The sequence below is a fragment of the Choloepus didactylus genome, chromosome 7, assembly GCF_015220235.1.
Source record: "Choloepus didactylus isolate mChoDid1 chromosome 7, mChoDid1.pri, whole genome shotgun sequence".
Classification (NCBI taxonomy): Eukaryota; Metazoa; Chordata; class Mammalia; order Pilosa; family Megalonychidae; genus Choloepus; species Choloepus didactylus.
The window spans coordinates 40,839,695-40,866,585 of NC_051313.1; the positions used below are offsets into that span (position 1 = coordinate 40,839,695).

At 37.7% G+C, this 26,891-nt stretch overlaps 1 protein-coding gene across 2 annotated transcripts in view; it reads left to right on the top strand.

Moving 5' to 3' along the window:
• AK9 (adenylate kinase 9) overlaps positions 1-26,891 on the top strand; it is a 207,911-nt gene that overhangs the window by 13,650 nt on the left and 167,370 nt on the right. The window contains exons 7-9 of one of the 2 annotated variants that reach the window (XM_037842266.1): positions 16,677-16,789; positions 17,743-17,928; positions 21,384-21,512. In XM_037842266.1, coding sequence (XP_037698194.1) covers positions 16,677-16,789; positions 17,743-17,928; positions 21,384-21,512 — 428 coding nt within the window. Of the gene's footprint in view, positions 1-16,676; positions 16,790-17,742; positions 17,929-21,383; positions 21,513-26,891 lie in introns of those variants that run through there. The other variant, XM_037842267.1, reaches the window with a different exon arrangement.

A 26,891-nucleotide genomic window follows, 5' to 3' on the forward strand; every position in this document is an offset into this window, starting at 1 on the left:
GTGGAAGCAGCAAAAGCAGACTTGGTCCTGCAAACTGTATCTATACATCATCTATGTTTATACTGATAGATAAATAATAGAATCTCTTCTGTTCTATTATATACATATATATAGTATAATATATAATATAAATATGTATATGTAGATCATATAATGAACTGTATTAATATATAGATATATATGTAATGTCATATATAGATGATATATGCAATGAACCATATCTATTTATGTATGTATTAGATATCTATATATCTATGTAAAACTAGAAAGAAAACTAAAGATAATCACAGAATTCCACTTAGATCATTAATAACCTCAAAAAGCACAATAATTGAAACTGAAGCATACATATAGATAGGTAGGTAAATAAGTATTTGTTTATACATTTACTTCACCTTACCTTTTAGAAAATTTAGAGTGGTTTGCATGGCTACAAAAAGATGGCATAAATTTAAGTATCGGCAAAAAGAGAAAGAAAAAAACAACATGAAGAAAGAAGCCCATTCAGTTATGCCATTCACTGTGATCTTAACCTTCTTAACTTCTTGTGAAAAAATTCATACAGATATAGAGAGATTAACATAAAGATTCCCTGCTCATGTGTCCATAATCCATCTTCAGTAATGACAACTTGTCTTATCTTGTTTCATCTACATCTCCACCTACTTCCCTCTCCCAATCTGCTCTATTTTGAATCTAATATCTATGAGTTCATCTATAAATTTTTCAGAATATATCTCTAAAATATAAGAACTCTTTTAAAGCCTACTATCATTATCACACCTATAAAATTAACCATAATTCCTTAATATCATCAACTAACTAGTCTGTGGTCAGATTTCCTAATTGCCACTAGAGTTTTTTTAGGTTTTTTTTGAAAGAGGATCCAACCAAGTTTCATGTATTGTAATTGGTTGCTATGCCTCAAGTCTCTTTTAATCTGTAAATTTCTACTTTCTATTTTCTTGTATTTTCTTTCTTGAAGAAGGTAGTTATTTGTCTTGTAGACTTTCCCACATTCTGGAGTTTTCTGATTGCATCCCCCTGGTGTCATTTAACATATTCCTCTGCCCTCTATACTTACTGTACACTGGTTCTTGTCCTGAGAGCTGGCAGAGGACATATGCTATAAGTGACTCTTTTAGTCTGAGGACTACACACTCAGCATGCACTTGTATGGCCATGTTCCGAGCATGCAGAGCTGGGCTCATTTAAAGGCTAAGGCTGCAGCAGAGCCAGGACCTAGAGTCCCTCTGCCAAGACTTTCCTCGTCAGTCTTGTATCATCTCCAAAGGAATCCCTTTGGAACCTAGTGCTCTAATAAATACAGTTTTGAAAGTCTCTGCTCATCTCCAGTTCCTATCAAGGAACCTCATTCTGAAGTTTGGCCTTACCCAGTAGCCTAGTAGATGATAGAAGAGAAGATGGATGTGAAGGACTTTCAAAATAGGGATATACACTAGGGTCAGGACCTGGATAAAACTAGGGTAATTGGTGGCTCCAAAATCCTTAAAGAGGGATGTGTGCTGCCAGGACACTGTACAGCATTTCTAAATTTGATCTCATTTTTTTGCTGTACCAGAACCCTTTTATATTTGGAGCTTCTATCACTATTTAGAAAAACGTACACAATCTATAACTATAATCCTTTCATTCACAACCTGCCATGCAGTGTTGGTCTTGAACCAAAATCAGCTTCAGTGGGCTACATCCTTACCCATGGGAAAAAGTTAGAGTCAAAGCCTGGGCAACTGGAGAAGCCTGTCTCTGCTTCTGCTTCTAGATTCCAGAAAAACTCATTTTCCTCAGAAAATGATAGACAGCTCCAGTCTGGGCACTTTATGCCCCAGTTGCAGCTCATTGTGAATGGTTTTGCAAGTCGTTGCCACCAATACATACACTCACATAAGACTGGCCTTACCAAGCAAAGTAGGCCTATGATAGTACATAGTGAGCCTCCTAGCAAGGAGTGGCATGGGGAGGGCAAGGGCTCAGTAGTGGTCTCAAGGAGATATGGGGGTTTGTCATCTGTCTTCTGGGATTGGAGAGGCAGATATTGGGCTCAGGATCTCAGGCCTGTTTACCAAGCAGTGTCCCAATGAAATCTTCCCAGAATTGGTTCTAGAGAACTAAGTTATTCCACTCTAATTCTTGAATGGAGGGGCAAACTTAAGTGATATACTGTCTATCCCATACTTCCTTCCATATACATACCCCAGGGGTTGGAAGATGGTGCTATTGGCCACTACTCTTTGGATTAAGTAAGGCCCCCAAATCCATTGCCTAGAGCATTCAGGCAGCCCAAATAATAGCTTGTGGGGAGAGAGCCAGATCCCCTGGAAACAGGATCTGGCCTATTGGGAGCAGGCAAATCTGCTTTTTTCACTAGGAATAAGGCCAAGTATGAAACTCATTCAGATATATATGCACACCTGAAGTTTTGTATCCCAGCAAAGAGTTGCATTTGTAATGCCTGGTAAGCTTAATAATTTTTCTTATTATAATATTCTAAACATTGCATGGGATGGTGAGTGGTTGGTTCTCAAACTTTTTGGTGTCAAGATCCCTTTACACTCATAAAAATTGTTGAGGACCCAAAAGAGTTTTTGCTGATGTGGGTTATATCTATTAATATTTAATATAGTAGAAATTGAAACAGAAATTGTAAGAATATTTTTAACTTACTTTTTTGTTTAAAAAACAATAAACTCATTACTTTTTAACATAAGTAGCATTTTTATGAAAAATAATTATGTTTTTCCAAACAAAATATTGGGAAGAGTGGTATTGTTTTACATTTTTGCAAATCCTTTGATGTCTGATTTAAGAAAAGATAGCTGGATCTCTCATCTGCTTCTGCTTAATCTGTGGCAATATACTATTATGGTTGAAGTGCATGAAGAAAATCCAGCCTCACATGGAGATGTAGTTGGAATAGGGAGGAATATTTTAGTAGCCTTTAACAATTAGTTATGTATGTAACTGCAATGAATGCTGTGGGTTACAAATTCCAAAGTTTCAGTTCTTTCCTTATTGTGACATAAGATATATATATATGTGTATGATACCATGTATATATAGAAAGGTGATAATATTTGTGATGGTTAGGTTCATGTGTCACCTTGGCCAGGTGAAGGTGTCCAGGTGTCTGGTCAAGCAAGCACTGGCCTAACCATTACTGCAAGGACATTTGTGTTTGGTTAATAAACCAGAAGGCCAGTTTATTAAATCATTAGTCAATTGGCTGCAGCTGTGACTGATTACATCAATGAAGGGTGTGTCTTCCACAATGAGAGTATTCAATCATCTGAATTTAATCCAATCAGTATAAGCAAGGCAGATAAAGGACCTTCACTTCTTCGGCTAGCCAGCGAAGCATTTCCTGAGGAGTTCATTGAATACCTTCATTGGAGCTGCCACCAAATTTACCCACAAATCAACACTAAATATTATACTCACAATAAAGTATCCCCATCACCTCTACCCATTTCCAACATTTAAGTTCAATCTATTTAAAAATTCTGCACATATTAAGAAACTGCTCCCCAGTCTGTAGCCTCATTCTATATCCTGGTAACCTATATTCTAGATTTTATGTCTATGAGTTTACATATTATAATTGATTCCTACTAATGAGATCATACAGTATTTGTCCTTTGGTGTCTGACTTATTTCACTTAACATAATGTCCTCAGGGTTCATCCATGTTGTCACATGCTTCAGAACTTCATTTCTTTCTTACTGCTGAGTAATATTCCATTTTATGTGTATACCACATTTTGTTTACCTGTTCATCTGTTGATGGACACTTGGGTCATTTCCATCTTTTGGCAATTTTGAGTAATGCTGCTATGAACATCAGTGTGAAAATGTCTGCTCACATCCCTGATTTCAGATTTTCTGGGTATATACTGAGTGACAAGGTTGCTGGATCATAAGACAACTCTCTACTTAGCTTTCTGAGGAACCACCAAATCATCCTCCATAGTGACTGTACCTTTTTACATTCCTGCCAGCAGGGAATGCGTTCCTGTTTTCCCACATCCTCTCCAACACTTGTAGTTTCCTTTTTGTTTAATAGCAGCCATTCTCATAGGTGTGAAATATCTCATTGTAGTTTTGATTTGTATTTCCTTAATAGCTAGTGAAGTTGAGCATCTTTTCATGTGCTTTTTGGCCATTTGTATTTTCTCTTTGGAAAAACTTCTATTCATGTCTTTTGCCCATTTTTAAGTGAGCTGTTTGTCTTTATAGTATTGAGTTGTAGGATTTCCTTATATATTCTGGATATCAAATCCTTACCAGATATGTGGTTTCCAAATTTTTTTCTCCCATTGAGTTAGCTCCTTTTCACCCTTTTGACAAAGTCCTTTGAGGCACAGAAGTGTTCAATTTTGAGGAGGTCCCATTTATAGATTTTTTTCTTTCATTGCTTGTGCTTTGGGTGTAAAGTCTAAGAAACTATCACCTATCACTAGATTTTGAAGATGTTTCTCTACATTTTCTTCTAGGAGTTTTATGGTACTGGTTCTTATATTTAGGTCTTTGGTCCATTTTGAGTTAACTTGTATAGGGTGTGAGATGGGGTCCTCTTTTTTTTTTTTTTTTTTTTTTTTTTTTGGATAGAGATATCCAGTTCTCTCAAGACCATTTATTGAAAAGAATGTTCTACTCTAGTTGAATGGACTTGGGAGCCTTGTCAAATATCATTTGACCATAGATCTGAGGATCTGTTTCTGAATTCTCAATTTGATTGCATTGATCAATATGTCTACCTATATGCCAGTACCAAGCTGTTTTGACCACTGTGGCTTTATAATGTGATTTAAAGTCAGGAAGCATGAGTCCTCCCACTTCAATCTTCTTTTTCAAGATATTTTTGGCAGTTCAAGGCCCCTTACCATTCCAAATACATTTGATAAGTAGCTTTTCCATTTCTGTAAAGAAGGTGTTGGAATGTTGATTAGAATTTTTGAATGGTATTGCTTTGAATCTGTAGATCAGTTTGGGCAAAATTGTTATCTTAAAGATATTTAGCCTTCCAGTCCATGAACACAGAATGTCTTTCCATTTATTTAGGTCTTCTTTGATTTCTTTTAGCAGTGTTTTTTTTTTTTTTTTTGGCAGAAAATCTGCTGGTTTTTATTTGGCATAATAAATGATTGAAAACAGTGATATTTTGTTATAATTCTCATAAAGCTGATACAATGCATTAATTTTTTTTTTAATCTTCATTTTATTGAGATATATTCACATACCACGCAGTCATACAAAACAAATCGTACTTTCGATTGTTTACAGTACCATTACATAGTGGTACATTCATCACCCAAATCAATCCCTGACACCTTCATTAGCACACACACAAAAATAACAAGAATAATAATTAGAGTGAAAAAGAGCAATTGAAGTAAAAAAGAACACTGGGTACCTTTGTCTGTTTGTTTCCTTCCCCTATTTTTCTACTCATCCATCCATAAACTAGACAAAGTGGAGTCTGGTCCTTATGGCTTTCCCAATCCCATTGTCACCCCTCATAAGCTACATTTTTATACAATTGTCTTCAAGATTCATGGGTTCTGGGTTGTAGTTTGATAGTTTCAGGTATCCACCACCAGCTACCCCAATTCTTTAGAACCTAAAACGGGTTGTCTAAAGTGTGCATAAGAGTGCCCAACAGAGTGACCTCTCGGCTCCTTTTGGAATCTCGCTGCCACTGAAGCTTATTTCATTTCCTTTCACATCCCCCTTTTGGTCAAGAAGATGTTCTCCGTCCCACGATGTCGGGTCTACATTCCTCCCCGGGAGTCATATTCCACGTTGCCAGGGAGATTCACTCCCTTGGGTGTCTGATCCCACGTAGGGGGGAGGGCAGTGATTTCACCTTTCAAGTTGGCTTAGCTAGAGGGGGCCACATCTGAGCAACAAAGAGGCATTCGGGAGGAGGCTCTTAGGCACAACCATAGGGAGGCCTAGCCTCTCCTTTGCAGTAACCGTTTTCCCAAGGGTAAAACCTGTGGTAGAGGACTCAGCCCATCAAACCACCAGTCCCCTATGTCTGTGGTCATGTTAGCAACCATGGAGGTGGGGTAGGCCAATACCCCTGCATTCTCCACAGGCTCCTCAAGGGGGCACTACATCTTTTTTTTTCCTTGTTTTTCTTTTTTTTTTTTTTTTTTTTTGACTTTCCCTTCTTTTTTAAATCAACTGTATGGAAAAAAAGTTAAAAAGAAAACAAACATACAATAAAAGAATATTTCAAAGAGACCATAACAAGGGAGTAAGAAAAAGACAACTAACCTAAGATAACTGCTTAACTTCCAACATGTTCCTACTTTACCCCAAGAAAGTTACCTAATATAGCAACATTCCTGTGAACTTGCTCCTACTATATCCATCAGAAATTAACAGACCATAGTCATTCCTGGGCATCCCCAGAACGTTAAATAGCTTATCTGTTCTTCTTGGATTATTGTTCCCCCTTCCTTAATTGCTCTCTATTGCTAGTTCCCCTACATTCTACATTATAAACAATTTGTTTTACATTTTTCAAAGTTCACATTAGTGGTAGCATATAATATTTCTCTTTTTGTGCCTGGCTTATTTCGCTCAGCATTATGTCTTCAAGGTTCATCCATGTTCTCATATGTTTCACGAGATCGTTCCTTCTTACTGCCGTGTAGTATTCCATCGTGTGTATATACCACATTTTATTTATCCACTCATCTGTTGAAGGACATTTGGGTTGTTTCCATCTCTTGGCAATTGTGAATAATGCTGCTATGAACATTGGCGTGCAGATATCTGTTCGTGTCACTGCTTTCCGATCTTCCGGGTATATACCGAGAAGTGCAATCGCTGGATCGAATGGTAACTCTATATCTAGTTTTCTAAGGAACTGCCAGACTGACTTCCAGAGTGGCTGAACCATTATACAGTCCCACCAACAATGAATAAGAGTTCCAATTTCTCCACATCCCCTCCAGCATTTGTAGTTTCCTGTTTGTTTAATGGCAGCCATTCTAACCGGTGTTAGATGGTATCTCATTGTGGTCTTAATTTGCATCTATCTAATAGCTAGTGAAGCTGAACATTTTTTCATGTGTTTCTTGGCCATTTGTATTTCCTCTTCAGAGAACTGTCTTTTCATATCTTTTGCCCATTTTATAATTGGGCCGACTGTACTATTGTCATTGAGTTGTAGGATTTCTTTATATATGCAAGATATCAGTCTTTTGTCAGATACATGGTTTCCAAAAATTTTTTCCCATTGAGTTGGCTGCCTCTTCACCTTTTTGAGAAATTCCTTTGAGGTGCAGAAACTTCTAAGCTTGAGGAGTTCCCATTTATCTATTCTCTCTTTTGTTGCTTGTGCTTTGGGTGTAAAGTCTAGGAAGTGGCCGCCTAATACAAGGTCTTGAAGATGTTTTCCTACATTATCTTCTAGGAGTTTGATGGTACTTTCTTTTATATTGAGATCTTTGGTCCATTTTGAGTTAATTTTTGTGTAGGGGGTGAGGTAGGGGTCCTCTTTCATTCTTTTGGATATGGATGTCGAACTCTCCCAGCCCCATTTGTTGAAAAGACCATTATGGCTCAGTTCGGTGACTTTGGGGGCCTTATCAAAGATCAGTCGGCCATAGATCTGAGGGTCTATCTCTGAATTCTCAATTCGATTCCATTGATCTATGTGTCTATCTTTGTGCCAGTACCATGCTGTTTTGGCAACTGTGGCTTTATAATAAGCTTCAAAGTCAGGGAGTGTAAGTCCTCCCACTTCGTTTTTCTTTTTTAGAGTGTCTTTAGCAATTCGAGGCATCTTCCCTTTCCAAATAAATTTGATAACTAGCTTTTCCAAGTCTGCAAAGTAGGTTGTTGGAATTTTGATTGGGATTGCATTGAATCTGTAGAGCAGTTTGGGTAGAATTGACATCTTAATGACATTTAGTCTTCCTATCCATGAACATGGAATATTTTTCCATCTTTTAAGGTCCCCTTCTATTTCTTTTAGTAGAGTTATGTAGTTTTCTTTGTATAGGTCTTTTACATCTTTGGTTAAGTTTATTCCTAGGTACTTGATTTTTTTAGTTGCTATTGAAAATGGTATCTTTTCCTTGAGTGTCTCTTCAGTTTGTTCATTTCTAGCATATAGAAACATTACTGACTTATGTGCATTAACCTTGTATCCCGCTACTTTGCTAAATTTGTTTATTAGCTCTAGTAGCTGTATCGTCGATTTCTCAGGGTTTTCTAGATATAGGATCATATCATCTGCAAACAATGATAGTTTTACTTCTTCTTTTCCAATTTGGATGCCTTTTATTTCTTTGTCTTGCCGGATTGCCCTGGCTAGCACTTCCAGCACAATGTTGAATAACAGTGGTGACAGCGGGCATCCTTGTCTTGTTCCTGATCTTAGAGGGAAGGCTTTCAGTCTCTCACCATTGAGTACTATGCTGGCTGTGGGTTTTTCATATATGCTCTTTATCATGTTGAGGAAGTTTCCTTCAATTCCTACCTTTTGAAGTGTTTTTATCAAAAAGGGATGCTGGATTTTGTCAAATGCTTTTTCAGCATCTATTGAGATGATCAATTGATTTTTCCCTTTTGACTTGTTAATGTGTTGTAATACATTGATTGATTTTCTTATGTTGAACCATCCTTGCATGCCTGGAATAAACCCCACTTGGTCATGGTGTATGATTTTTTTAATGTGTCTTTGGATTCAATTTGCAAGTATTTTGTTGAGGATTTTTGCATCTATATTCATTAGGGAGATTGGCCGGTAGTTTTCCTTTTTTGTAGCATCTTTGCCTGGTTTTGGTATTAGCTTGATGTTAGCTTCATAAAATGAGTTAGGTAGTGTTCCATATTCTTCAATGTTTTGAAAGAGTTTGAGTAAGATTGGTGTCAGTTCTTTCTGGAAAGTTTGGTAGAATTCCCCTGTGAAGCCATCTGGCCCTGGGCATTTATTTGTGGGAAGATTTTTGATGACTGATTGGATCTCTTTGCTTGTGATGGGTTGGTTGAGGTCTTCTATTTCTTCTCTGGTCAGTCTAGGTTGTTCATATGTTTCCAGGAAATTGTCCATTTCTTCTACATTATCCAGTTTGTTGCCATACAGTTGTTCATAGTATCCTCTTATAATTTTTTTAATTTCTTCAGGATCTGCAGTTATGTCACCTTTTTCATTCATTATTTTGTTTATATGGGTCTTCTCTCTTTTTGATTTTGTCAGTCTAGCTAGGGGCTTGTCAATCTTGTTGATCTTCTCAAAGAACCAACTTTTGGTGATATTTATCCTCTCTATTGTTTTTTTGTTCTCTATGTCATTTATTTCTGCTTTAATCCTTATTTCTTTTCTTGTACTTGGTTTAGGATTGGTTTGCTGTTCATTTTCTAGCTTCTTCAGTTGATCCATTAGTTCTTTGATTTTGGCTCTTTCTTCCTTTTTAATATATGCGTTTAGTGCTATAAATTTCCCCCTTAGCACTGCTTTTGCTGCATCCCATAGGTTTTGGTATGTTGTGTTCTCATTTTCATTCGTCTCTATATATTTAGCAATTTCTCTTGCTATTTCTTCTTTAACCCACTGATTGTTTAGGAGTGTGTTGTTTAACCTCCAGGTATTTGTGAGTTTTCTAAGTCTCTGATGGTTATTGACTTCTAATTGTATTCCATTGTGGTCAGAGAATGTGCTTTGAATAATTTCAATCTTTTTAAATTTATTGAGGCTTGTTTTATGTCCCAGCATATGATCTATTCTGGAGAAAGTTCCATGAGCACTAGAAAAGTATGTGTATCCTGGTGATTTGGGATGTAATGTCCTGTATATGTCTGTTAAATCTAATTCATTTATCAGATTGTTTAGGTTTTCAATTTCCTTCTTGGTCTTCTGTCTGGTTGATCTATCTATAGGAGAGAGTGATGTGTTGAAGTCTCCCACAATTATTGTGGAAACATCAATTGCTTCCTTTAGTTTTGCCAGTGTTTCTCTCATGTATTTTGTGGCACCTTGATTGGGTGCATAGACATTTACGATTGTTATTTCTTCTTGCTGAATTGCCCCTTTTATTAGTATGTAGTGGCCTTCTTTGTCTCTCAAAACATCCCTGCATTTGAAGTCTATTTTATCTGAGATTAATATTGCTACACCTGCTTTCTTTTGGCTGTAGCTTGCATGAAATATTTTTTCCATCCTTTCACTTTCAGTTTCTTTGTGTCCCTGTGTTTAAGATGAGTCTCTTGTATGCAAGATATTGATGGTTCATTTTTTTGGATCCATTCTGCGAATCTATATCTTTTAATTGGGGAGTTTAATCCATTTACATTCAATGTTATAACCGTGAAGGCATTTCTTGAATCAGCCATCTTATCCTTTGGTTTATGTTTGTCGTATTTTTCCCCTCTGTCTATTAATATCCTTTATTGTACCCATACCGAATCTCTTTAGTACTGAACCTTTCTCCAAGTCTCTCTGTCCTTTCTTTGTTTCTCTGTCTGTAGGGCTCCCTTTAGTATCTCCAGTAGGTCAGGTCTCTTGTTAGCAAATTCTCTCAGCATTTGTTTGTCTGTGAAAAATTTAAGCTCTCCCTCAAATTTGAAGGAGAGCTTTGCTGGATAAAGTATTCTTGGCTGGAAATTTTTCTCACTCAGAATTTTAAATATATCGTGCCACTGCCTTCTCACCTCCATGGTGGCTGCTGAGTAGTCACTACTTAGTCTTATGCTGTTTCCTTTGTATGTGGTGAATTGCTTTTCTCTTGCTGCTTTCAGAACTTGCTCCTTCTCTTCTGTGTTTGACAGTGTGATCAGTATATGTCTCGGAGTGGGTTTATTTGGATTTATCCTATTTGGGGTTCGCTGAGCATTTATGATTTGTGTATTTATGTTGTTTAGAAGATTTGGGAAGTTTTCCCCAACAATTTCTTTGAATACTCTTCCTAGACCTTTACCCTTTTCTTCCCCTTCTGGGACACCAATGAGTCTTATATTTGGACGTTTCATATTATCTATCATATCCCTTGGTCCATTTCGATTTTTTCAATTTTTTTCCCCATTCTTTCTTTTATGCTTTCATTTTCCATTCTGTCATCTTCCAGGTCACTGATTCGTTGTTCAACTTCCTCTAGTCTTGTACTATGAGTGTCCAGAATCTTTTTAATTTGGTCAACAGTTTCTTTAATTACCATAAGATCATCCATTTTTTTATTTAGTCTTGAAATGTCTTCTTTATGCTCTTCTAGGGTCTTCTTGATTTCCTTTGTCTCCCGTACTATGGTCTCATTGTTCATCTTTAGTTCTTTGAGTAGCTCCTCTAGGTGCTGTGTCTCTTCCGGTCTTTTGATTTGGGTGCTTGGGCTTGGGTTATCCATATCGTCTGGTTTTTTCATATGCTTTATAATTTTCTGTTGTTTTTGGCCTTGTGGCATTTGTTGAACTTGATAGGGTTCTTTTAGGATTTGTAGACCAATTGAAGTCCTTATCTCTAATTTATCAGATCTACAGCTTCGTGGAGTACACTTTCTCTAACTAACCAGCAGGTGGCATCCACGAGCCACCTGTTCTCCACAAGCCAGTTCTCCCCTGCTTAGCCTTTTTGGTGAGTGGGGGAGTGAGTCTTGTGGGGTCCAATTGGTGTACCAAGCTTGCTTATGTAGTTGGTGTTGCCTGCCCTGTATATGGGGCATGTTTCTGGGCAGTCAGGGACGGGGGGGTGGCTCTAACAATGAAATCTCCCTGGTGATCCTAGAGTTTTAAAGCTGCTGCAATAGTCTAATCCTTCAGTTCAGTCCTGTCACAGTTTGTCTCTGCCACTGACCCACAAGTCCTTGGTATTGGCGTATGGCTCCTGAGACTTGCAAGTGGGTCCCTCTTCCAGGCCGTGCACCCCGGGTCCTCTGTTGAGGGATGACTGTGCTATGTCACAGGTGAGTGCCGTCCCCCCAGGGCAGTTCTGGGCTGCTGGGCTGTGTAGGGAGGCTCCCAGTCTGCTGAAATGATGGCTGAATGGGGCTTTGTTAATTCACACTGCTCTACCTTCCCAACTCTGGGACAATCAGCTGAGGTTGCAGGGAAGGCTAATGTCCACGCCCAGTTTTGTGGTGTGTGCCTGTTATTTGAAGCACTTCCGTCACACTGGGTTGTCTGGGGCAGCTCTGGGCTATGGGGCTGGCGATGGGCAGGAGTGTTTCCTGTCCACCAGGATGATGGCTCTGAGCGGACACCCCCCTTTTATTGGGAAGTTGTGGTGTTTAGTGAATTTTCTCAGCCACTGGATTATTGCGTTTTGTCTCAGAGCTCTCCTAGTTCTGCTCTTGACTTGACCTGCCCAAATTGCAAGTCTTTGAAGCTTTCTGTATTGGGCTTCTTAGAGTAATTGTTTTAGAAAAAGAAAAAAGGATTAAAAAAAAAAAAAAAAAAAAGGGCCCTCCTCAGAGATCTAATGGGTTATTGAAATGCTAAGAGACAAAGCAACCAGGGCCATTAAGGAAAGGTCCACAGGGCAGAGAGATCAGCTTTTCTTCAGTATTTGCATATGCGCCTCAGGGCCTGAGCTCGGGCCTGAGCGCTGCCCTTCCCCTTTTTATGTTCACCAGAACTCCAGAAATCCTCCGCTTTTATTTTGGAGTTTTTCGTGTTGTTTTTTTTTCTATGCCTGTCTCCTCTCTGCTGGGCTGGCTGCTCTCAGATTCTCTGGTGTCTGGTCTCCGTCTATCTATGGTTGGAGTTTGGATTAGCAGATGAGTTTCCGATAAGGGCTGCCACTGCAGTTCTCCCTTCTCCTTCCCAGAGCTGACAGCCCCTCCTCCCACGGGACTGAGCCTGGCAGGGAGGGGCGCGGGTCCCCTGGCCGCAAAAACTTACAGATTTCGCTGATCTCAGCAGTTCCACGTTTTCATGAGTGTTGTATGAAGTATGCCCAAAGTCATATTGCTCTGTGGTGTCCAGTCCACGCAGTTCCTGGCTTTCTACCTACTTTCCTGGAGGAGTAACTAAAACATACAGCTCACCAGTCTCTTTTAGCAGTGTTTTTTAGTTTTCTTTGTACAGGTCTTTACCTCCTTGGTTAAGTTGATTCCTAAACATTTGATTTTATACTTTTGCTTTTATTTATCAGATCTATTTTTTCCTCTAGTTTTATCCTCTTAGTTAACCCTTACTAATACCCTTCATTTCTTTAACCTCCTCCAGGGCTCTCTCTCCTGCCTTTTCTTTTCAGCCAGCAGAACTCTCCTTAGTAGTTCTTGTCAGGCAGGTCTCTTATTAATGAACTCTCTCAGCTCCTGTCTATTGGTGAATATTTTAAACTCTCCCTCACTTTTGAAAGACAGCTTTGCTGAATAGAGAATTCTTGGCTGGCAATTTTTCTCTTTCACTATCTTAAATATATTGTAACACTGCCTTCTTTCCTCCATGGCGTCTGATGAAAAATCAGCACTTAATCTTCTTTAGCTTCCCTTGTATGTGTTGAATTGCTTTTCTCTTAGTACTTTCAGAATATCTCCTTCTCTTCAGTATTTCACAGTCTGATTAGTATGTGTCTTGGATTGAGTCTATTGTCATTTATTCTGTTTGGAGTACTGTGGGCTCTTGGGTTTGCATATTTTTGTCTTTTTATATGGGTTAGGAAATTTTCGACCATTATTTCCTCTAATATTCTTCCTGACCCCTTTCCCTTCTCTCCTTCTGGGACTCCCATGATGCATATGTTTGGGCGCTTTGTGTTGTCGATCATTTCCCCAAGATTCCACTCAATTTTTTTTACTTTTTTCTTCATTTGTTCTTTTGTCTGTTCAAATTCAGTTATACTGTCATCTAGCTCACTGATCCTTTCGTCTGCCTCTTCAAATCTGCTGTTGTGTGTCTCTGGTATATTTTTAATTTAATCTACAGTGTCTTTCATGTGTACAATGTCTGTTATTTTTCTATGTATTCTTTCAAATTATTCTTTATGCTCTCCTAGTGTCTTCTTAATATCCTTTATCTCTTTATGCATATTTTCCATCATCTCTTTGAATTGATTTAGGAGATTTGTTTGAAATATTTGATTAGTTGTTTCAGATTCTGTATCTACTCTTTTTAATTTGTTTCTTTGACTGTGTTATATCTTCCTGTGCTTTGGTATGCCTTGTGTTTTTGTTGTTTTTTTTTTTTTTTTTTTTTTTTTTTTTTTTGCTGATATCTGGTCATCTGATTATGTTGTTGGATCTAATCTGTAAGTTGGTTTCTTTCTCTTGTTTAGAATTTAGTTGTTGCCTGGGTTTGTATTAGGGCACTGCTTTGTATCAATATTTCCCAGCCAAAACAGGACTGAGTACCCAGACAGGGGTCTAGACCAGCTCTGATGGGTCTGGGTGTGGCCGATTAATAGGGTCTGGAGAGGCCCAGAAAGCCCTGCTTTTTTCACCTGCACTTTCTGGCCTGTCCAGCAGAAGGCAATCTTTGATTACTTATGCTTTGTCACAGGGTGTTTAACTCACAAAGCTCTGCAGCATCTGACCTGGAAGGCTGAAACTGTGGGTTTCCTGTGCTCACTTCTCCAGCTAATATGTGGCTCACTATTGGTATATCCCCCTCTGAGCTTGGGATGGAGGACAACCGCAGCTGTCCCAGTGAGCAGCTGTTCCCCAGGAAAGTATTGGGCCTCCTGCTGCTGCTTTCCTCAAGTGTAGGGGATGGGCTCCAGAAGCCATGGCTGGAGTTACAGTCTCTGCCTGCATTTTCTCAGTCCCTTCCTCCCACACTGACCTGGGCCTTGAAATGTCCTCCCCTGTCTCCCGGGTCCCCAACAGTTGATTTGCACAGTTTCTTCCTGGCTACTCGCTGCTTTGGGGAAAGAAGTAGATTCTGTCATTCCCTCCCTAAACCTCCATCTTGGAAGGTCCTCCTTGCTGCCCTTTTGTATTCTGCCCTCCCCAGTGGCTTGAGACCTGCCGTGGGTCCCTGTGGGTTTGGGTCTCTGTGTCTGAAAATAGGTGGGGATCTGTCTCACTGAGGTGAGAGATTTTATAGTCTGTGTCCCTGGTGGGAAGTGGGAGGGATCCCAGCCACTACCTCTGGGCACTTCCTGAGCTGTATGGGACCGAGTGAGGGGGAAGGGAGGACCAGCCAGTCCAGGATGGAAGTTTCCTACCTGATATTTTTCTCTTTCTTCGATTCAGCATTTGTGGGATCCTTCTCCAGTCTTTACCTTCCTCCAGAGTTCTGAGCAACTGGTATTTTCCTTTTCTTCACTGAATCTCTGGAGAGAGGTTTTCAATAGATGTCTTACATCATCATGTTCTCCTAGTACTTTTCTCCCATTCATTTTTTTTTAAATAAAATTTCTGCCAAATAACCATAGCTTGTCTGTCAGTTGTTCTTCCAAGAAAAATATTCTTTAAAAAAATCAGAAAAATAGATGGAAGGGCTTTAATTCCAACTAAAGGAGCTGAGACTATTCTATTAGCAAGAGATAAGTTTCCAGAGCAAGGTAGTGACATAATTAAAGAAATATATACGGAAATTAATGTGGTGGTGGTAAACAGAGTGAAATGAGAAGATTTAGGTTCCTGGATGGGATGCAAGCCCATAAATATGCTAAACCAAAATCTTACTGATATAACTTGCATACTGATAAAATTTATATAAACATTGTTCCGGTTTGCTAATGCTGCCATTATGCAAAATACCAGAAATGGATTGGCTTTTATAAAGGGGGTTTATTTGTTTACGAAGTTATAGTCTTAAGGCCATGGAAGTGTCCAAGCTAAGGTGTCAACAATAGAGTACCTTCACAGAATGGCCATTGGTGTCTGGAATACCTCTGTTGTCTGGGAAGGCACGTGGCTGGCGTCATCTTCCTTGCTCCCAGGTTGTGTTTCAAAATGGCTTTCTCCCAGAATGTTTCTCTCTAGGCTTCTGGGGGTATTCTCTTTGTTTCTTCCAGGCAAATTCTAGAGTAGCAAAAGTCTACTTTCAATGGCCATCTTTAAAGTGTCTCTCTTGGCTGCAGCACTGAGCTCCTTCTGTTTGAGCTTTTATAGGGCTCCAGTAAACTAATCAAGACCCACACTGATGAGTGGGGCCACACCTCCAGGGATAGTATCCAATCAGATGTTTCAGTCACAGTTGATTGAGTCACATCTCCATGGAAACACTCAATCAAAGGATTCCAACCTAATCAACATTAATATGTCTGCCCCCACAAGATTGCATCAAAGAACATAGCATTTTGGGTGACATAATGCATCCAAACTGGCACAAACATTATACGTGTATTTTCAGTTAAATTATAAGATATGAATTTAAGGAAGAAAAATAACATACCATACAACCCTTATAATATACCTTTACATAAATTAGAGCAATTATGAGCTAAACATGAGTTTAAAAATTACTAGCATAGAATGTCTATCTCTAGGAATCTCTTATGTTTAAAATAGATTGATTTGGAATTTTTAAAGATGCCTCCTCCTGGCCCAATGATTTTATTTAGTATCAGAAAAACCTTCATAGATATACTTCATATGGCAATAGCCTTTGCTATTAATTTAAATTTTTGACAGATGATTTCATGACCTACTTTCAGTACTCATTAATAATTAGATATTTGATAAAGTAAGAGTAATAAATCCATGCTTTCATATATTGATAATATTATAGAACTTTTTAAATTATATTTTGCTCTATAGGTTATATTATCACTGAACTGCCACCACTTTCACAGGATTCCTTGACTCCTTTAGAGCAAATGGATTTTATGAAAAACTTACATTTGACACCTGATATTATAATCAACATTAAGGTAAGGATATCAGTTGTTTTTCTAGTATAGTAAACCATCCTTTCATATGGTTAGTTAAATTCAAAGAATGTTTTCAAAATTTTAAATAGTTATGGAAATAGTCACTTATGCATCAGTCATGGGGACTGAGCTATATTTTCTTATCACTCTGTGCTTTTGCACATGCAGCTCCATCCTCTTGAAACTTCTCACCTCCTCACCAGGCTCAGTTATAGCCATCCTTTGAAAGTCAGTTGAGGCATCATCTCTTCAAAGCTTTCCCTGAAAACTGCCCTTCCATGACCAAAATACACACACACACACACACACACACACACACACTGCTTATCCCTTACACCTTACTTATCAGAGGAAGAGTTTAAACAGTCTTCTCTGTTGAGCATACATGTTGCTATCTTCTCTCTATCGTATTATTTACACCATTCTATCATAAATGTTCATCTTAAAACTTCTGACACTTCCATGTATCTTAATTTCCGACAAAAAAAAAGTGTTGGCCTATCATAAAAGTTGTGTCTTGTGTGTCTGTTGGCGTGTACTGAAATATGATGCAAAATGCCAGTCACAATATTGCATTTACTCAGGTTTTCAGGGAATTTTTATTTGGCCTATGTATTGTATAATATATAAATAGGAATTAAAACATATTCAAAACTCTCATTCATTGCTGGTGGGGATGCAGAATGGTACAGCTGGTTTGGAAGACAGTTTAGCAGTTTCTTACAAAGCTAAACATAGCCAATGTATGATCCAACAAATGTACTCCTGGGTACATATGTGTGTGTGTGTATATATACATACACACACACACACACACACACACACACACAGAAAAACCTTCATAGATAATACTTCATATGACAGTAGCCTTTACTATTAATTTAAATTTTTAAAACATCAAAAAAAGAGCATATTCCTATTGTTTTATATGATTTAATAACGTTGTTCCTTAGTGCCCTGACTTTGATTTATGCCAAAGAATTTCTGGGCAAAGACAGCACAGCAGTACAGGTTACATATACTCAAGAGATCAGTGGGATCCTGAAGTCATTGAGAATCATAGGAAAAAGAAGAAAGAAGCCCTGAAAGAGGGAAAAGGAGAAGAGGAAGGGGAAGAAGAAGAGCAAGAAGAAGAAGAGGTAATATCCCAATCAGTCGTTACTAATACTATACATTTTTATATGCTATAGTTAAATTAAATAACATGGATAATAGAAAATAGCAGATAGAAGAAAAAATTAAATTTTCTTTAAATTTTTATTGATTATGGAGGAAATAAGCAAAAATGTTTCATGTTTTCAAGAAATATTAACTTGTAATCTAGAGGTCATCAAGTTTACCCTTCTTGTCAGTGCAGAGGTCCCTCTATCTCCTGATGGTGAATCTGCTTCATTCAGAGCAACATTGAGTAATTGGTCACTTATTATATGTCAGGCACTAAGCAAGCTAGACTGAGGAGTTAGAGCAATCAACACACAGTGTTATATGGGGAGCAAAGTATCCCAGGCATAATTCAATTTAAGAAGCTAACATAATCCTGATTCCCAAATCTGACAAAGCGAGCACATGAAAAGTAATGCATAGGCCAATCTTACATATACACATTGATGGAACAATCCTAAATTAAATACCAGTAAACAAAAAGCAATAGGGCATCAAAAGAATCTTCTACTATGACTGAATGAGGAAAATTTCATAACAAAAAATCTGATAACGTAATAAAGCCAATTAAAAAAATCATAAAATAATCTCATCTGTGCAAAAAAAAAAAGGCATTAGATAATAGCATCCATTCCAAATTTAAAAAAGAAAAGGAAAGGAAACCTCTTAGCAGATAGGAATAAAAGTGTGTCTTTTTAGCATGAGTAAAGAATACCATCTTACATCAAAGTTGATGTAGCAATGAATGGGAAGAAACAGAGTTCACAACTCACTTAGCTACAGGGGCAGACACGTTACATCAATTTGTGATGTTGGCCAGAGCGAGGACGAGCGTAGGCTAGGGCTGCGCTGTGTAGTATAGAAGCCACTGTCCACATGTGGCTACTTAAATGTAAATTTATTTAAAAGTATATGAAATTAAAAATTTAGTCACACTCATCACACTAGCTACAAGTACTCATTGACCACATATGACTCATGGCTTCCTTATCAGACAGCACATTTCCATTATTGCAGAAAGTTCGATTGGACATCACTGGGCTAGATAGTGCATGCCCCCCTTCAAAGGACAGCTGCCTCTTAGCTCCAGCTCAGCCAACCACTGCCCTGTGGGAATGCCAGCCTGTTTTTACTGGGTGGTCCAGTTTTTCCAGAGAAGCCAAAAATCAGGATTTTAAAATAAAAGTAGTGGGCAACTAATCCACAATTTTTAAAACACGGTATAGGCCAATGTAGTGGGAGATAATCAAATTATGTCTTTAGACTAGATTTAGCCCCAAGAGCATGTCTGGCTATGATCTCTGCTTAACAGTGTTAAGAAGTTGTCCAAGGCAACTTGCCACCCCCTTGAATCAATGGCCAATAATCGTATGAAAGCATGTTCTCCCTTACATACCTGCAAATTTAAACAATTGCCTGAACTGCTGCAATAGCTTTGTAAATGTTCTCTTAGCTTCTGTTTTCCTCAACCCTGCCCATCCCATTCAATTCTTTATAGAAGCCAGAGACATTTTTAAAATAGATAACCCTCAATAACTTTCCATTACATTTCGATTAAAATCCAAACATTCTCATGTAGCTTACAAGCCCATGGACCTGGCCTCTGGTCTCATGTCTGATCTCTCCCCCCTGCTACTCTCCCCCGTTGCTCACAGTATTCCAGTCACATTGGCCTTTTAGCTGATCTTCAACTGTGCTAAATTCATTTGTGCCTCAAGCTTTTGCACTTCCTGTTTCCTCTTCCCTCTACCTACAACTCTTTTCCCTGGATCATCTTCCTGTGGCTTGCTCCTTCTTCTCCAATTGAAATATAATGCAAGCCACGTGTAATTTAAAATTTTCTAATAGCCACACTTTTAAAAAAGTAAAAAGAAACAGGTGAAAATAATTTTAATAAAATATTTTCTTTAACTCAGTATATCCAAAATATTATTTCAACACATAATCAATGTAAAATATCACTAAGAATGATACATTCTTTTATCATACTAAGTTTTTGAAATCTTTGTACACTTGTAGCACATCCCAGTTTACATTAGCCACATCTCAAGTGCTCAAGAGCCTCCTGTGGCTAGTAGCTGCCAGGCTAGACAGCACAGATCCAACCCACTACCCTGCTTTATCTTCTTCATATCACTTACCACTTTCTGAAATTATATTTTTTGTTTACTTGTTTGTTAACCTCTCTTCCCCATTGATTGTAAGCTCTGTGTAGGCAAGGATTCTTTCTCTAGTGATCTGGTACAGTGCTCTGCATAGAGTAGGTGCTTAATAAGTTGTGTAATGACTGAATGAGTGCATGCAAGCATGCTAGCAAAGTCCTCCACTAGAGAGAGAAGATTGATAGACTTTTCCGGAAAAGGCAGTAGCACTTTGAAATGTATAACCTTTGGACTACTAATTCTATTTTTAGGAATTATTCCAAGGGAAATATCAATTTAGCTACAAAGCTATTCAGTGCAACATTATTTATAAATGTGAAAAATGAAATGTCTGGTTATTCAAAAATAGATAAATGATTAAATAATCCTATATTCAAGGTTATTAATATATTATCTAGCCATTAAAATAATATTTAAAACCTGTTATAAAATGGTTTGTATTGATATTTTGATTCATATTGTGTAAAATATGTATGCATATGCATTGACAAAAACTTGAAAGAATTAATGTTCATGAAAAATATGATATTGGACACTTACCATGTCAAAAGCCCTGGGTTGAGGACTTTTCACACTTACTGTTCTTTCTGCCTGGAAATGTTCTTTCCTCCAGAAATCTGTGTGGCTCCCTCCCTCACTTCTTTCTGGGTTCTAGTCAAATGTCACTTCTTCAAAGGAGCCTTTCAGAACCACCTGATATAAAATAAAACCTTTTTACACTACTCTTCATTGCCTCTACCCTGCTTCATTTTTCTTCCTAGCATTTACCACTATCTAACAAGTTGTATATTTGTTTACTTGTTTATGCTCTGTCTTCCCCAGCAGAAATGCACACTCATGAGCACAAGAGTTTAGAGGTTTTGTCACTGTTGTATCCCAAGCTCTTAGAATATATTGTGCCTGACAGATAACAAGCACTCAGTAAATATTTACTCAATGCCTGAACAAACTGCAAGCTCAGCTAATCAGAGAAAATCTGATTTTTTATTTTATCTCTAAAACTCTGACCTTATTCCCTACCCTTATTTACCTACTGGGGAGCAGAAAGAAATTATTTAGTGTCCTAGCCAATTTAAAGATTTATTCCATCTGATAAAAGCCTCTCAGGTGTATTCAGCCTCTCTTAAATAAAAATCCTCAGTCTCAAAACTTCCTCCTCCTGCTGCTTTTCACCCTCAAAATGGCTTCCAGGTGAAAGGAAGGAGGGATATGGCTTAAAATTAAATTATCATTGGCCTAAAGTTATTTAAAATATTTTCTTTTCCATTTAGGCATTTATTGCAGAAATGCAGTTGGTGGCTGAAATTCTTCAACATCTTGTTCAGAGGCCTGAGGATTATTTGGAAAACATTGAAAACATCATTCAGCTTTATAAGGAAACAATTCTTCATTCTTTAGAAGTAAGAACAAAATATTTTGCTGTAAATGAAAGTATTGACATTTGTGTTTTATCACTAGTTAAATAGATTCACATTTCTTCAGCCCCATATATTATCTGTCTGATTTTCCTCTTAGGTTGGTAGAGATTTGTTATAATAGGCTTCCATCCCAAAAAAGATAAAAGAGCAACATGCATTTTACTCTTACGAAGCAGCTATGTTGCTGTAAAGTGATAAATGAACTGTATTTTTCATAAGTTAGTAGGGGGATTCTTTTATGAATGAGGTTTAAAATCATGTTAAAAGACTTTTGTAAAAGAATTTTCAAAGGCTAATTTATGGGTTTATCAAAACAAATGTACATTCAAAGTACACCTTCATTTCTAAAAGAAATTAGTAATTTAGTTAAATTGCAACCTAAAGAGTAGTTACCTCCAGATTGGTTTCTGTAGTTATCCCATTAACGTTGATTATATATAAGCATAATAAGGTCATTATATATTGTAATAGGAAAGTTTTAATGAAAACAAGTAGGATTTAAAATAGTATGACTACTAAGATTATAATTATGTGAGAGGTATACTTTACGTGGTCAAAAATCCAGGGAAGACTGCCATATATAGTCAGTTGTGTTGGAGATTTAGTCAGCAAACGTTTATTGAACATTGACTATTTGGCCAGACACAGTGCTAAGCACCAGAACTGCAAAGACAAATAAAATTTTAAAAAGTCCTTAAGTTACCTCTTCCCATCTGATAGAGAAATGAAAAGAATTTGTTTATGCAATTTAATAATGCTTATAATTTTTAAGACAAATGAGTGGCTCATTTTCATCCTCATTATCCTTCCCCCCAAATGACAACCAAATTAAATTTAACTGTTTTCTGATGTATGGTTTTTATTTTCTTCCTACCCCCTTCTATCACTTGGCTTTAAACAAAGCTTTTTTTTGTTTTTACATTTTTTATGCAATTTTACTGAGATATATTCACATACCATAAAATCATCCGAAGTGTACAGTCAGTTGTTCACAGTATCATCATATAGTTGGGCATTCATCACCACAATTTTTTGAACATTTTCACTACTCCAAGAAATAAAAATAAAAATAATAAAAATTTTTTAAAAAGTAAAAAGAACACCCAAAACATCTCATACTCCTTCCCCCCACACCCCATTATTCATTTAATTTTTCTCCGTCTTTTTTAAATTCATCTGTCCATACACCAGATTAAAGGGAGTGTGGGCCTCAAGGTTTTTGCAATCACACAGTCCTCCCATATAAGCTATATAGTTATATGATCATCTATAAGATTCAAGGATGCTGGATTGCAGTTCAACAGTTTCAGGTATTTCCTTCTAGCTATTCTAATACACTACAAACTAAAAAGGGATATCTATATAATGCATAAGAATAACCTCCAGGATGACCTCCCAGCTCCTTTTGAAATTTCTCAGCCACTGAAACTTTATTTTCTTTCACTTCTCTTCCCCTTTTTGGTCAAGAAGACTTTCTCAGTCCCATGATATCAGGTCCAAGGTCATCCCCAGCAGTCATGCCCGATGTTACCAGGGGGATTTACACCCCTGGGAGTCATGTCCCTCTTAGCAGGGAGGGCAGTGAGTTTACCTACAGTGTTGGCTTAGAGAGAGAGGCCTTATCTGAGCAACAAAAGAGGTTCTCTGGGGGTGACTTTTAGGCACAATAATAAGTAGGCTTAGCCTCTCCTTTGCAGTAACAAGCTCCATAAGGGCAAGCCTCAAGGTTGAGGGATTGGCCTTCTACAATGGTAGTCCCCAGTGCTTGCAGGAATATCAGGAATTCCCCAGGTGGGGAAGTTTAATACTTCTTATATTTCCCCCAGTCCCTCAAGAGAGCTTTGCAAATACTTTTTATTCTCTGCCCAGATTACTCTAGGATGTGTTGGGGTTTCATGCTAACCTATACAAACCAACCAGATGTCACATCCTATTCAACGTTCCATGTAATTACAGTGTTTGAGTAAACTGACCATACAAGTTACATTATATAGCATGCTTCAGAAAATATACATTTTCCACCAAATAAACATCTCTTCCTTTGGTCTCACACAGAAGTTAATGTTTGAAACACAGTCAATATCATCCTTTTCCCTTTAGTCTGGTGTACCTTAGACCTAACGAAGTCCATTTTGTTCATATCTCTAGTTAAAGTCTGATCTCTTTTTCAGCTTCTTTAATATTTGCTGTATAGGTTAATGCTAACATTCATAGCTGCTGAACTCTGGCTCTGAGTCTCAGGTGTCACAGAGATACCTGAAGTTCCAGGGACCAACCAGGTCATATACAAACAGCTCATCATCTCAGAAGTTGGAAATAACCATTACAACTCATGAATAGATGTGACTGCTATAAGAGCTTACAATCTAGGAAACTTTACCATAAGCCTTCCCCTGATATCCTGTGCTCTTACATTCACTTCTCAGAGTTTGTGCATTATAGTTAATCCATATTAGTGAGGTGTTATAATGTTTGCTTTTTCAGTTCTGGCTTATTTCACTCAACATACTGTCCTCAAAGTCCATTCACCTGGTTGCATACCTCACAACTTCATTTCTTCTTGCTGCTGCTCAGTATTCTATTGTATGTATACACCACAGTTCACCATTCTGTTTATCAGTCAATGTACCCTTAGGTCACCTCCATCCATTGCGAATCATGAATACTACCACCATAAACACCAGTATGCGATGTCTATTCATGTCCCTGCTCTCGGTTCTTCCAAGTATGTACCCAATGACGGGATTGCAAGACCATGTGGCAACCCCATAGTTTGCTTCCGGTGGAACCACCACACTGCCCTCCAGATGGGCTGCCTCATTCTACTTCCCTACCAACAGTGAATAGGTACATCCCTCTCTCCACATTTTTTCTAGCACTTGTATCCCTCTGTTTATTTTTTAAACATTTTTATTCACTTACCATACAATCCATTCTAAGTAGTAAATCATCAATGATTCCCAGGGTAATCACATAATTATGCATTCACCACCACAATCTACATGAGGATATTTCCATTTCTTCCACAAAGAAAGAGGAAAAGGAGAAAAAAATGAAGAACAAAAATATAAAAGAGAGAAGAAAAATAAAAATAAGAGAAAATATAATGAAAAGGTCACATAGCAGCAACACCAAGAATCCATATCACTCCATTATATCCCTTTCTTAATCCCCCAATTATATCCCCCAATTAATGGAAGCATCTTACAATGTTACTGTTAACTATAGATTCTAGTTTGCATTGATTGTATTTTTCTCTATACCATCCAATTTTCAACACCTTGCAATGTTGACATTCATTTGTTCTCTCTCTTTTAAAAACATTCTTATATTTGTACATTTGATCACCATCACTGACCATTGCTAAGTTATACAATCCAAGTCTTTATCTTCTATCTTTCCTTCTGGTGTCATACATGCACCTAGCCTTCCACTTTCAACCAGACTTATACTCATCTTTGTTCAGAGTACTTACAATATTGTACTACCATCACACAGTATTATGCTATTCATTTCTGGATCTATACAGTCAATCCTGTTGAGTCTTATGTACTCCTTCAGCATTAAATGCCCATTTTCTAACTTCTATTTCCTGACAACCCTTATTCTCCTCAACTTCAACTCTCAAATTTCACTTATAAATGTTAGTTCATATTAGTGAGTCCATAGAGATTCTGTTGTTTTGTTTCTGCCTAATTTCACTCAATGTTATGTCTACTGTCTACAATTTTGTCTTCTGGATTTTATATGTCTATCTTATTTTTATTTTTTTTCTCTCTCTCCTTTTACCCTTACAGGTAGTCTTCATTTCTTCTCTCTTCTCCAAACCTCTCTCTCTTGTCTTTTCATATATGCCTGTAGTTCTCCCTTTAGTATTTCCTGTAGAGCAGGTCTCTTGTTCGCAAACTCTCTCAGTATCTGTCTGAAAATATTTTAAACTCTCTCTCATTTCTGAAGGACAGTTTTGCTTGATATGGAATTCTTGGTTGGCAGTTTTTCAGTATCTTAAATATATCATACCATTACCTTCTTGCCTCCATGGTTTCTACTGAGAAATCCACACATAGTCTTATTGAGCTTCCTTTGTATGTGATGGATCGCTTTTCTCTTGCTGCTTTCAGAATTCTCTCTTTGTCTTTGATATTTGACGATCTGATTATTATGTGTCTTGGAGTAGGTCTATTCAGATCTAATTCTGTTTGGGGTATACTGTGCTTCTTAGATCTGCAATTTTATGTCTTTATAAGAAATTGGAAATTTTCAGTGATTATTTACTCCATTATTCTTTCTGCCTCTTTTCCCTTCTCGTCTCCTTCTGGGATGTCCATGACACATATGTTCATGCACTTCAGGTTGTCATTCAGTTTCCTGAGACCCTGCTTATATTTTTCCATTCTTTTCTCTATCTGTTCTTTTTTATGTAGGATTTCAGATGGTCTGTCCTCTAGTTCCTGAATCCTTTCTTCTGCCTCTTCAAATCTGCTGTTGTAAGTCTCCATTGTGTTTTTCATCTCTTCTGTTGTGCCTTTTATTCCCATAAGTTCTGCCAGTTGTTTTTTCAAACTTTCAAGTACTTCCTTAGTTTGCCCAATGTCTCCTTTTTATCTTTCATCTCTTTTGCCATATCCTCCCTCAACTCGTTGATTTGATTTTTCAATTAATTTAGCATATTTTTTGAAGATCCTTAATGAGTTGTTTCAACTCCTGTATCTCATGTGAAGTATAAGTTTGTTCCTTTGACCAGGCCATATCTTCATTTTCCTAGTGTAATTCATAATATTTTTTTTCTAGGCATCTGGTTATCTTTATTACCCCAATCAGATTTTCTCAGACCAGATGGGCCCAGGTCTCAGGAAGAGGGTGTAATCAGTATCAAGTGTCCCAGAGGATGAGACCCAGAAAATTGTCAGACTTTCCTATGAGGCCTCTAGATGCTGTCCTTTTCCTGTTCTGCTGAGCAGGTGGTGCTTGTCAGTCTACAGCCCCCGCTGGCATAAACAAGTGCATTCCCTTTAATTCTCAGTAGACCCTGTCCCTGCCAGGGGCTGAGAGTGTCAGAAGACAAGCTTAAGCTGTTTCTCTGTTTTTTTTTTCCCCCCAGGCCCTAGGGTCTGAGTTCTCTGAGGAAGGGCAGCCATTTGAACTGTGCCCCGCCTTCCCCTCTTCTTAGGGAAGATAAGGTCTTTAGGGATTTATTTCCTACATTTGACTTCTTCCTTTGACTCTCTATCTCAACTTCACTCTTGCCTGGGTAAGCACTGACAATTGAAAATGCCTGGGGCTTTCTTTAATGAGCTACTTAGAATGAGAGAAAAAAAAGGAAAAAAGAAAGAAATCCCCTTTTCAGAGGCAGTCCCCAGC